The following is a 12013-nucleotide window of genomic DNA, read 5'->3' on the forward strand; positions in this document are numbered from 1 at the left end:
GATGCATTGACGCTCACACCTGCTGTAATGTATGATATGCTGAACAAGATGTACCTGTCATTTACTACAGTGTTGCTACAAAACCCTCTTTTGGATTTATTTATGACTTTTATTGAGTGCCGGCCTCGTCTATGGTTGAGCCCCTGGTGGATCTACAAGTGGACGGTTTGCTATATTATCGTTTATGAGGCCCTGCACCTGTCATCGGATTAATAGGTGTTGTGCGTTTTTTTTCGGTGTGATGTGTGTGTGTGTGTGTGTGTGTGTGTGTGTGTGTGTGTGTGTGTGTGTGTGTGTGTGTGTGTGTGTGTGTGAGATATAACCCTGAAGATTTTTTTTTTATGTCATGTGCACAACTGGACAACTCTAGGATACTTTAATATAACTATGAACTGGGCTGCAATATTTAATAAGTGCAATTATCTTGTGTTCAATTGGATTTCCAATTTATATATTCAGTCTCTGGGAAGAGTTGCTATTCATGAAGTACAATACTTAAGTCTCAACTGCTAAAGTATGAATTTTAATTATATTTATTAATATTTAGGTTACGTTTTATGATAACAAAACATCATTAAGAATGTTGTCAAGTCAAATGTCACTCATGCAGTTTTCCATAGACGTTTAAACTAACCCCAACATCGGCTGCCTACATTCATGTCGACATGATGAACATATAGTGTTCCCGCTAGGCTGTTTTAGCGGGGCGCGGCGCCCTGCCCTCCTTCTGGAGGGCAAAAAGCACCCTGCCCTCCAGGAGGAGGGCAAAACGCGCCCTGCCCTAACAGCCTGCGGGAGCCGTTCCCACCCGCGGGACGCAGTGTCCCGCGGGTGGACAAACATGCGGTTAATAGACGCTGGGCGCATGCGCCCGGCGTCTATTCTCCCTTTCTGCAGCGCTTGGGGGCTGCCCGGCATGTCCGTAAGCGCCGGGCACGCCCCCAAGTATGACGAAAAGGGGGATGCGTCTTATAGACACAGCCCCCTATTCGGACGCGCGCGCCGAAGGCACGCGCACACATTGCCCTCTCTAGCTCCGGCGCCCTGCCTGCCGCCGGAGCTAGAGGGAACACTAAACATATATATATAACTGAAGTATTTAAGTTATATCACTTCTATTAATTGTGGTTCTATTTATTAACTTCAGCTCTATTTTATTATTTTATACTTCACTCAAAGTACAACTGTGACTTACTCACATCTAGAGTACAGGAACAAATGCAGTTTTGTTTGCAATGTTTTTCCCCTAATGGTATACAGGTATTATGATTGCACATATATTCTGAAGGTTAAAAGCATGAGCAAAAATAGTGTGTGATCTAGTTGTGCTGTGGTGCAGGTTATACATAGAGAATTTTCAATATACCCATGCACCCCTCTTGGTCCCGTCAACTACATTGTTCTACTTTTAACGTGATTGGGTGCTCTGGCTCCGAGGCGCATTGTAGGAGTCATTAACAGATCAATTGGATGCACAAAAGAACAAGGAAACATCTTAGTGTGATGCATTAAAAAAAAAAAAAATTAAGTTGTAGTTTAAATCCTCATCTTTATTTTTAATTACTAAAATTAGTTTAATCCGACAAGATGCAGTTTCCACAACGAAACTATTAAAAATAAGAAAGGATTCATTTTGCTTTAATATGTTTGAATACAATTATTTTAATAGGGTCAAGGTAGTAAAACCTTTTATTTAGGCATCACAATTGTAGGTAGTTCTGGCGATATACTGACTTACTGTAACTTCAATTATTACATTTTAATTTAAAATATATCCTGTTACTGCAAATCTATCCTGGTTTGAATTTGCTGTCAAAGTATAACACAGCCCAGATAAGCTTTTCTTACAATGTTTGGATTAATTCTAGCATTATGCCTAAGAGGATATCTATCCTCCAGGGCAGCTTATTAGTCAGACACATAGAAACTGACTTTTAAAGTTTCAAAACAGCAACAATGTATTTATAAAGTAATTTGAACTAGCTAGTGTCAAGTCTTATGTCTTTTAAATCCTTTTTTCTATAATAAAAATATAGGAATCAAGTTATATATTATCATTTATCTATCAATCTCCTTATTTAACCACTTGTCTGGCGTGGTAGAATCATATGTGACAAAACCAGGCTGGGCTTTCCCTGACATGGTCACATCTGATGCGACCAGTCAGAAACGTGCTGTGGGTGGCTGTTGGAAGATAATCTTCCAGCAGCCGCCAGTCTCAGAGGGACCTCCCAGCCCCTCTGAATCCATGATTACTCCCCTAGTGTCCTGCTCACTGTGGCCAGCAGTGATCTGTAGCCTTATGGAACGCCCCCCCCACCTGCAGCAATGGTTCTCTCCCATTGATGGCACAGAGCCAGTCAATGTGTTTGTTTTTAAATCTCTTGCACGTCGGTACATGGAGCATAGCTCCGCCCCTGGCGCAACCCCACAAAGGCCTAAATGATAGGTCTGCCGTCCCTTGAGTCAGAGAGCAGGGGATGACCATTGGTGATTTGTACCATCGATGGCAACACTAATGGTTAACCTACCGATGGCCATTCCTACACACCAGTGCTTCTGCTCCCCTCCCCCTCCCGTGTGCAGCGATTTTCCGATATATCAGAAAATCAATTTTTGGGGGGAAATCGAAATTAGTATCAATGGTCCCATGAATCTTGTTGATCATGGGTAAATAGTTTAAAGTTCACGCTGATGCACATTATACCATAAAACTGACTATATTTATAGTACATTTTGTTTAAAAAAATACATATAATTTTTTTTTTTTCTAGCAAATTGTGTTGGTTAAGTGTTAAATAGTTGTTCTTGGCCTAATTCAATCATAAAAAACAAATGACAATTTCTGAGCGGTTTTAGGGAATAATATTAGCTAGCTAAGTGGCTAAAGCAAGCTGCTGATGATTTGGATGATCCTTATAATAAAGGAATACATCCCATTATCTTATATAAGCCGTCGCACCTTGGCTACAACTACCAGTCTCAGCCCCTGATCAATCGTTCTTCTAATAATAGTTAATTATTACTATCAGTTCGGATTCTCCCCATACATAAGATTGTAGAAACAGATGTATACAGCAGTAATGAAGACACGCATTTCACAAGGAAGTTTAGGCATTCTACAGCAATAATTAAAAGCAAGTGTTTCTATGAATGGTGTGACTACAATCCTGAGCAACACATAGCAGGTAAGACAAAGGTCAGTAACCCTATTAACCAAGTAGGAACACTGAGAACCATGATAGACTGTCATGATTACTACATTATCACTGGGTCTTGTCAGTCATTCTGTTATATATGAAAAATATTAACCCACTGAGAAAACAGAGGACTGCATATCTGAAATTTCACCGATTACTAAAGAACCTTGTCGTCAACTGTCAACTACATATGAATATATATATATATTTTACAGCACTAAAATGAAAATGTCAGATTATCTTTTGTAGTCCAAATGCTAAATTGCTCTTACTGTACTCATATGAAGGGTCCTGCTTCTCCTTTTTTATCCTGCGAGAGTCTGTTTCCTTGGTGGCCCTGGATCTTCCATCTCTTTCCCGAGGCCTCTCCCTTTCCCGGGATCTCTTGCGTCTTTCTCGCTCCTTATGCTTGTGCTTCTTGTGCTCTCTGTGACGATCTTCCCCTCCACCCCCTGCGAGTGAAGCATCGCGATCCCGTTCCTTCTCCTTGTGTTTCTTAGACGACCCCATTACTTTAGAGAAAAAAATGGCACATATTTAATACATACCTGAATAACAAAGATTTACTGTCCCACATGATTACACTTTACTTGGTATTTATACTGGCTCCACTTTAAAGATGGCTTCCACTGATTATTTTGGCTATCTTGGGCAGGAAGTTGAAGACCAATTAACCCTTCCTCCCCCAGTGGCCCCCCACAATTGACAAGTACCCAGTTGTGTTCTCTCGGTTGTAACAAAGGGGAAAATTTACTAAAGGTCGATTTAGATCTATTTAAAATCAATCAACATTGATGGGCTTTCCGTATATTTATCATCTCTAAGGATTTTAACTTCAATTGAAACCCTACAGATGACAAGTATGCGGATTTTGCAGTCGGAAATACCATTGAGGTTGATGGATTTTATACCGACCATTTACCCCATAATCTGTATAATCGAACGTTATACAGTAAGGGTTGCTCAGAATGTGATCTGAAGCCTTCCCCGTCCTGGGTAACAAACCCAAGCTCAGCTCATTTATATGTAGCAACAGCAGCAATCTCAGCCTATATTGGCACGCATTACACATAGCCTTGACATAGAACAGAGGTTCCAAAAAGTGGTCCTCAAGGCTCCCTAACAGTTCAGGTTTTAGAGATATCCACGGTTGAGCACAGATGGTTAAATCAAATTGACTGAGGTACTCACCTGTGCTCAACCATGGATATATCTAATACCTGAACTGTTGGGGAGCCTTGAGGACCGTGTTTGGGAACCTCTGACATAGAAGCTTTATTCTACTTTTAAGTTTGTTGTTGCCAATCTGTATATTAAATATGGGCAGACCCATGCATAAATATTATACAGGGATAACAAAGGGAATGGTCCACTAATTTTAACCTTATTCCTAAATTACGACATGAAAACGAATCATGGTGATTCCCTGGTATGCTAGTGCTATAAAATATAAAGCCAAATGGTTACAGTTACCTGCACAGTTAATCCATGTTTAAAACCTGCCAGTAATCTGGACTGGATGTGTGTAGTCAGGGAGCATTGTACAGATTAGTAACATAAAATACTTTTTAATTTGCTGCCAAGCAGGAGTTTATTTGATATCAGCTCATGCAGTGTTTAGGTCAGCTGGTAGAAATTTAGTGCAGCGATGACAGAGCACTCATTTTATAAAAAAAGACAAAAAGTACTGGAGAACACTGTCGGATTCCCTAATAGTTGCTTTAAAAAATGAGTAGCTGACCTATAAAAACATGTAAATCAGAAAAAAATAAAGTGAAAGCGCTAAATGTTTTCACAAATTATATCATATTTGCAAATGTGTGTATACATACAGCGAGAGATACACAGCAACAATAAGCACTTTGATGCTGGGCACACTGCCGCATGAGGGGAGTTTAGGGACTGAAGGGAAAATATCCCTCTGTCCCTGCATTCGCATACAGTAGCAGAAAAAATTAAGTTCTGTAGAGTAATAACTGCTTTCCACAATGCAATGATGTAGGAGTTAGGCAATAACCGAGAAGCTAAATGGCATTATATCCTCTGTAACGCCTTTCCTACATAGCTGTGATACTTTAACGTGCAAATACATTCATTTCTGCATTATATAAGTGACAGATTGGCTTGCTAAATAGGCCCCAAATTCTCAAGCTGACTTATCATACTGTGTAATATAAAGAATATAATCAAGCACCAGGAAACATTGCACATGTAATGATAGCCCATCACCTGGAGAGGAAATTAAACACCTTACACTGCCAATTGGGCTAAATGACCACAGGGAAGAACAGCACAGAGACAATGGCTGTGTGTAGATGTACACGAGCACTGACTAATATACCCAGCACATAGGCTGATTGGAGACATAACACGCCCTCAGTTTATACATCTGCTTATCAGCCATTAATATACATAAGGACCCCCCATATTTACATGCATACCCCCCCCCCCCCCCCCTTCCCATCGGCTCTGGGCCCCTGCAGACACATTGTACAGTCTCTAGCCAATAGGACACCACTTCTGGGCCTGTAGTTCTCCCACCGGCTAGGACTGTCGCAGGCCGCCCAGTATTCCTTCTCATGATGATAATACCGCGCAGGCTGCCGCACACCGTAAGCAACTGGTTACCGCTCTACACCTGACCTGATACACATCCCGGTGCCTATTACCTGTCTGTGTAACAGGACTAACAGCTAGCACCGCAATGCTACAGTACACCCCGAGAGCACGATAACAACCGACTCATAACTTCCTTACTTACCGCCACCGTCAGAGCTTCGTTACACAATATGTCTGCCACAGCGGTCGCAGTTCTGACGTCACGCCGGTATTCTGTCGCTTTACTAATGACGTAGAATTTAGAGCAACCTACCGCATAACTCAACTCCTCGTTTACCACGCTCTCTCAACCAATGCAGCAAGAAAAATATCAAATGATTTCTAGGTTGCAGTAACCTCCCGCTCCAGAATTTGCAGTTTGGTAAATCCGTATGTTCTCTGGTAATTGAGGGTCGTCTCAAAATATGATTTACTAAAGATAGGGCTACTGTGCAAGGTGTGGTTGTTGGCAGCTAACAACTTGGGCAAATCGAAAAGTATTTTCTGTATCTACTTCAGTTCTAACACCTATAGTTACCATCATTTTAAATATATAGATTTTAATACGAGGATTTGTACTTTTGGTCAAAAATGAAAAATAAGGACATTTTCAGGACAATTATAATATCACACAGTGGATATTTAAAGCAACATCTCTTGTTAATAACCTTTCTGTATACCTGCATGTTTGCAAACAATACAAAATAATTTTACTGACTTACTGGTGAATAAGCTTTTTATCTCCCTATTTGTTTTACCATGTTATTTTAAAAAAACTGTTTATTTGCTGTACTTCTCAGCAGGGGCGCATTAAGAGAGTAAGGGGTTTGTATGCAGTCTCCATTCTGGGCCCCCTCCTCTCTAGCTCATACTTGCTGACTCTCCCTCATTATCAGGGAGACTCCCTGAAATAGTAGCAATCTCCCTGTCTTCCTGAAGAGTCCACCTTCCCCCCCATTATGAAGCAGTTATATTAACAAATCAGAGATATATACATTTAAATGGGATCATTAGTATAATTTCCCTGCATTGGGTATAAGGCACAATGATCCCTATTGGTTACATGCATTTTCTGAAAAGTATCAGTGTGTTTTCATCAACAAATAGATCTTACCGACTGCTTTTGGGCTCATCTACAAGTCAGTATTATGACACGCCTCTCAGATGTAGCTGTACACGCCCACTTTACCGCTGCGCTTATAGGTGTTACTTTCACAATCTCCATGAAATGCTTTTTCAAAAGTAGGCAAGTATGCTCTAGCTGTCGGCACAAGGTAGTAGACTGTGGCACTGTACCAGAGTCTGCTGACGCAGCGGCCATTTTCCCAGCAATTTTTCTACTGCTCATGCACAAATCGTTGGGAAAATTATCGCCATATTCCCAGTGATTTGTGCAGCACTTCCCCTGCTGACACAGGTAAGTATGAAAGAGCATGGGTGCAGGGTGTGCGGTTTGGGCTTCCTTAAACCCAGGTGTCCATGAGGGCTGCACACCCCACGCCCATTCAGTGGCGGAACTAGAGAGTGGTGGGCCCAGGTGCAAGAATATGCTTTGGGCCCCCCCCCATCCATTCCTGGCACCCCAACATTTTTTCACCCCCCCCCAGTCATTAAATCCTGTCCGTCCAGCCCGTGTGTCAGCCTCACTCTCCCCCTCCAGCCCCAGAGTGTCAGCCTCATTTTCGCCCCCCAGCCCCAGCGTGTCAGCCTCATTCTCCCCCCCCAGCGTGTCAGCTTTATTCCCTCCCCCCAGCCCCAACGTGACAGCCTCATTCTCCCCCCCAGCCCCAGCGTGTCAGCCTCATTCTCCCCCCCCAGCCCCAGCGTGTCAGCCTCATTCTCCCCCCCAGCCCCAGAGTGTCAGCCTCATTCTCGGCCCCCAGCCCCAGCGTGTCAGCCTCATTCTCCCCCCCAGCCCCAGCGTTTCGGCCTCATTTTCAACCCCCAGCGAGTCAGCCTTATTCCCCCAGCCCCAGCGTGTCAGCCTCATTCTCCCCCCCCAGCGTGTCAGCCTCATTCCCCCCCCCCCCAGCCCCAGCGTGCCAGCCTCATTCTCCCCCCCCAGCATGTCAGCCTCATTCCCCCCCCCAGCCCCAGCGTGTCAGCCTCATTCTCCCCCGCCAGCGTGTCAGCTTTATTCCCTCCCCCCCAGCCCCAACGTGTCAGCCTCATTCTCCCCCCCAGCCCCAGCGTGTCAGCCTCATTCTCAACCCCCAGCGAGTCAGCCTCATTCTCCCCCCCCAGCCCCAGCGTGTCAGCCTCATTCTCCCCCCCCAGCCCCAGCGTGTCAGCCTCATTCTCCCCCCCAGCCCTCAGCGTGTCAGCCTCATTCTCCCAGCCCCAGCGTGTCAACCTCATTCTCTCCCCCAGCCCCAGTGTGTCAGCCTCATTCTCTCCCCCAGCCCCAGCGTGTCAGCCTCTTTCCCCCCCAGCCCCAGCATGTCAGCCTCCCCCCCCCAGCGTGTCAGCCTCTCCCCCCCAGCATGTCATCCTCAGCTCCCCCAGCGTGTCATCCTCTTTCCCCCCCAGCCCCAGTGTGTGTCTCAGCCTCCCCCCAAGCGTGTCTCAGCCTCCCCCCCCAGCGTCTCAGCCTTGCTCCTCTCCCCTCAGTGTGTCTCTCAGCCTCCCCCCCCAGCGTGTCTCAGCCTTGCACCTCTCCCCTCAGTCTGTGTCTCAGCCTTGCTCGCAGCCAGCTTACTTACCTTATTTTCTTGGCCGCTTCTCTTCGTCGCTGCACCTCTCGATCCGCGGCTCCTCTTCATCCTCTCCCTAAAGCAGCCCGGCCCCTTGTTATGACACAGCACGCGTGACGTCATGACGTCACGTGTGCCATGTCATTCCAAGGGGCCGGGCTGCGGTGGGTATCAGACTGGCCCGCTCCGGTTCCAACCATTTACTTAATGGGGACCGGGTCGGCGGGCACCGGCGCTGTCGGATGCAGGCGGCCATGGGCCCCTGCACCACAGCGCGCCCAGGTGCAAGGCACCAGCTGCACCGCCGCTAGTTCCGACCCTGCGCCCATTATAGATACATCACCTTTTCCCAGGTGTCCCCTATTGTCAGGATGAGCACTTTTGTGTAATCTGGATCTGGCAGCAGCTGACACTGAATATACTAGTTCGTGCAAGCACCAATAGCTGATTTACACACTGGAGGAAATGTCCAATTATTGGGTTTTAGTTCTGATATTTTTAATCGCTTATCACTGCCATTAATAATGAAGTATTGCCTGCATATTTAATAAAACATATGCAGGGACAGGGGCTCCGATAGGACACTGCGATGTGCTTGAAGTAAAGTGATTGCTAAAACTAATTTCCTGGTTGATGAGCCGGCCACACATGTGCGGCGCTAGAGGTGTGATGGGAATAGTAAAGTGCGGTGAGGTCAATGGCTAGGGAGGCACATGTATAAAAACACAGGTTTTATATCAAAACTCTGGAGCATAACAGGGCGTATGATAGGGGTGGGAGTTACAGGGGAGGCTCTGCCTACCCTGACTGCACATCTCTATGAGACGTCTCACTCTCATCTTATCCCAAGAAGAGGAGTGTTAAAGAGACCAGCAAACGTCCTGACCAGCCGGAGAGCAGTCCCAGCAGGTAAGAAAAAGAGAGATAAGGGTGGAATCCCCACCCCCTCCATACGAAGCCGTGATTCCTGGCAATTATCTCCCCATCCTGCCCGCTTCACAAGAAAGTGGGTGGAATGCGGGAGTCCCGGACACTCTTCTGGGGGTGCAGAGAGGTTACTTGAAAATTCGGAAGCCTCCCGCAACTTCTGGAAGAGTAGGTAAGTATGAAGTGCACACTCTCGGGGCTTATGATGTGAGTCATGATGAAATGCACCATTGTGACCAGTGCCCCCTGCTGCCTGATGCCGCAAATACATTGAACAGCAGGGAATCGTTATGTAAAGCCGGCTGTCGGGATGCCTCCTGTCAAAATACCGACAGTGGCATCCTGATACCTAGCCCCCTTTCTCCTCCTAACTCTAATCCTCCCCTCTTGTAGCCTTACCCTAACCCTCCCCGTTAGTGCCTAAACCTTCCCCCTTCGTGCTTAAACATAACCACCCCCTCCCCAGTGGTGCCTAACCCTCCCCCCTAGGGATGCCTCACCCTAAACCCCCCAAAACCTAGTGCTAACCCCACTATGCTATCTAAACCTTATTCTCCCCCCCCCCCAGTGGCTAACACTAAAGGCGTCCCAGTCTTACGGTTCAGGAAGGCATCCGACTGTGTTCCGGCGTCGGGATTAAGATAGGCTTCGGTATTTTCGACGCCTATCTGAAGTCCCGCGTCAGACTTTCATCGTCAGGATTGAGACCAGTGGCATCGCGGCCGCCGATCTCATAACTACATCCCAAACAGCAGGGGTAGTGCGTGGTACTGTAATCCTATGTGCCACACTCCCTGCACCTCCCATCTGTGTCTGCTCTCTGGGAACTCCTGAAGAGCTTTAGTACAATGTCAACAAGTATGCACCATTTTACATTAATATATATCAAAGGCTGTGTATTACTGAGCTGAGTAATATGCATGAAATAACTAAAGAAATCAAACGAGTCTTTTGCAGCTCATTCTTTAATTAGGAATGTGATGCTATAAAACAGCAAAAACACAGCAGCTAAGGGTTATATGTACTAAACGTCGGTTTGGGTTTCAATTTTAAACTGAACGGCATCGGTGGTGTTTTGATCCATCAAAATACAGCATTTAGTAAGCATCGGTTTTGACTGTCGTTACCGATGTCCATCGGTTTTGAAGCCCTTATCCCACTGCAAATAAGAATAAAGTTCCACCATCAATCTGCAAATATAAAGCACTGCACAATCAAAAAAATAGCTGTGCCAGCTTTGTTGTGTTAAAAAGAGGTCAAATAAAAGAAAAAAACGGCATTGTGCCCGGGGCTGGTTATCATGCCGTTTTCCCAGTAATGTTACCATTACTATCTTTAACACAACAAAGCCTGCACAAAGCATACTGATCTATGCTGTGCTTCACATCAACTCGTCTGTCTATTTTTTGGTAGGGTTTCCAGGCGGATTTTGGTTGATATATAAAGCTGGGGTTTGTATTGTTCTAGTTAAAAAAAACATTGCTCTAAATCTCTCAGAAAAGCGTCAACGGCTTCCAGGGTAGGTTGGGGGTTGTCAATATCTGAAGAGCGATATTGACACCCCCCAACCTACCCTGGAAGCCATTGACGCTTTTCTGAGAGATTTAGATCTACCCTCTTTGGGCCCTGAGGCACACTCGTCCTTTGATTCCCCCTGGTCACGGGAGGAGGTGGAGGCAGCTATAGACTTTACCACTTGATAAGGCCCCTGGGCCAGATGGGTAGCCATCTAATTTTTATAAAACCTTTAAATTGGAAATTGCACGAGTATTGCCATCTGTGTACAGTGAGTCATCCGAGAAAGGCTGATTTCCCAAAGAAATGTTGGAGGCACAAATAGTTGCTCTGCCTAAACGGGCAAGGCTCTGCTTCGGTACAAAATTACCGCCCTATTGCCTTACTGAACTCGGATGTTAAACTATACGCTAACAAACCGCCTTTGTCCCTTGCTACCCAAATTGATTAATCAAGACCAGGTGGGGTTTGTTTTGGGTAGGCATACCCCAGATAACACAAGGCAAGCTATTAACATTGTGGGTCTAGAAAGGAACCATTATTAGTATTATCGTTCGATGCCGAAAAGGCATTCGATAGGCTACATTGGGGCTACCTCTAGGCTGTTTTAAGGCGTTTTGGTTTTGGGGGCAGAATGTTAGACTCTATTTTGGCTCTCTACTCCTCTCCCTCTGCCAGGATTTATGTGAACAGCAGCCTGACATGCAGTTTTAATATTACTAATCGTGTTCGCCAGCGTTGCCCACTTTACCTTCTAATGTTTGCACTTGCAATTGAACCCTTTACTGAGAAAATTAGAAGTAACACTGAAATTCAGTGCCCTACAGTTGGCACAGTTACCCATAAGATCAGCCTTTTTGCAGCTGACATCCTACTATGTTTATTGGAACCAGAAAGTTCCCCCCCATGCTGCACTTTCCCTCCCCATGCTGCGTTTCCAGCTACTAGAAAATAAAAAAAGGGAAATTGGCATGTCAAGTTAATTGGGAGAAGGATCTCTATAAGTCACTGTCAGAGGATGAGTGGGAGATTATGGCCCTCATTCAGAGCCACTCGCAAACAGCAGTACGCTCGTTGCGT

The 12013-nt window shown here is 45.4% G+C and overlaps 1 protein-coding gene across 2 annotated transcripts in view; it reads right to left on the reverse strand.

Moving 5' to 3' along the window:
• SART1 (spliceosome associated factor 1, recruiter of U4/U6.U5 tri-snRNP) overlaps window positions 1-6061 on the reverse strand; it is a 58554-nt gene extending 52493 nt beyond the window's left edge. The window contains exons 1-2 of one of the 2 annotated variants that reach the window (XM_088468313.1): window positions 5962-6061; window positions 3473-3712 (exon numbers count right to left, since the gene is read on the reverse strand). In XM_088468313.1, coding sequence (XP_088324439.1) covers window positions 3473-3710 — 238 coding nt within the window. In that variant the 5' untranslated portion in view covers window positions 3711-3712; window positions 5962-6061. The other variant, XM_088468314.1, reaches the window with a different exon arrangement.
• Window positions 6062-12013: the final 5952 nt, after the last annotated feature.

The sequence above is a fragment of the Taudactylus pleione genome, unplaced genomic scaffold, assembly GCF_031769625.1.
Source record: "Taudactylus pleione unplaced genomic scaffold, aTauple2 ptg000085l, whole genome shotgun sequence".
NCBI lineage: Eukaryota > Metazoa > Chordata > Amphibia > Anura > Myobatrachidae > Taudactylus > Taudactylus pleione.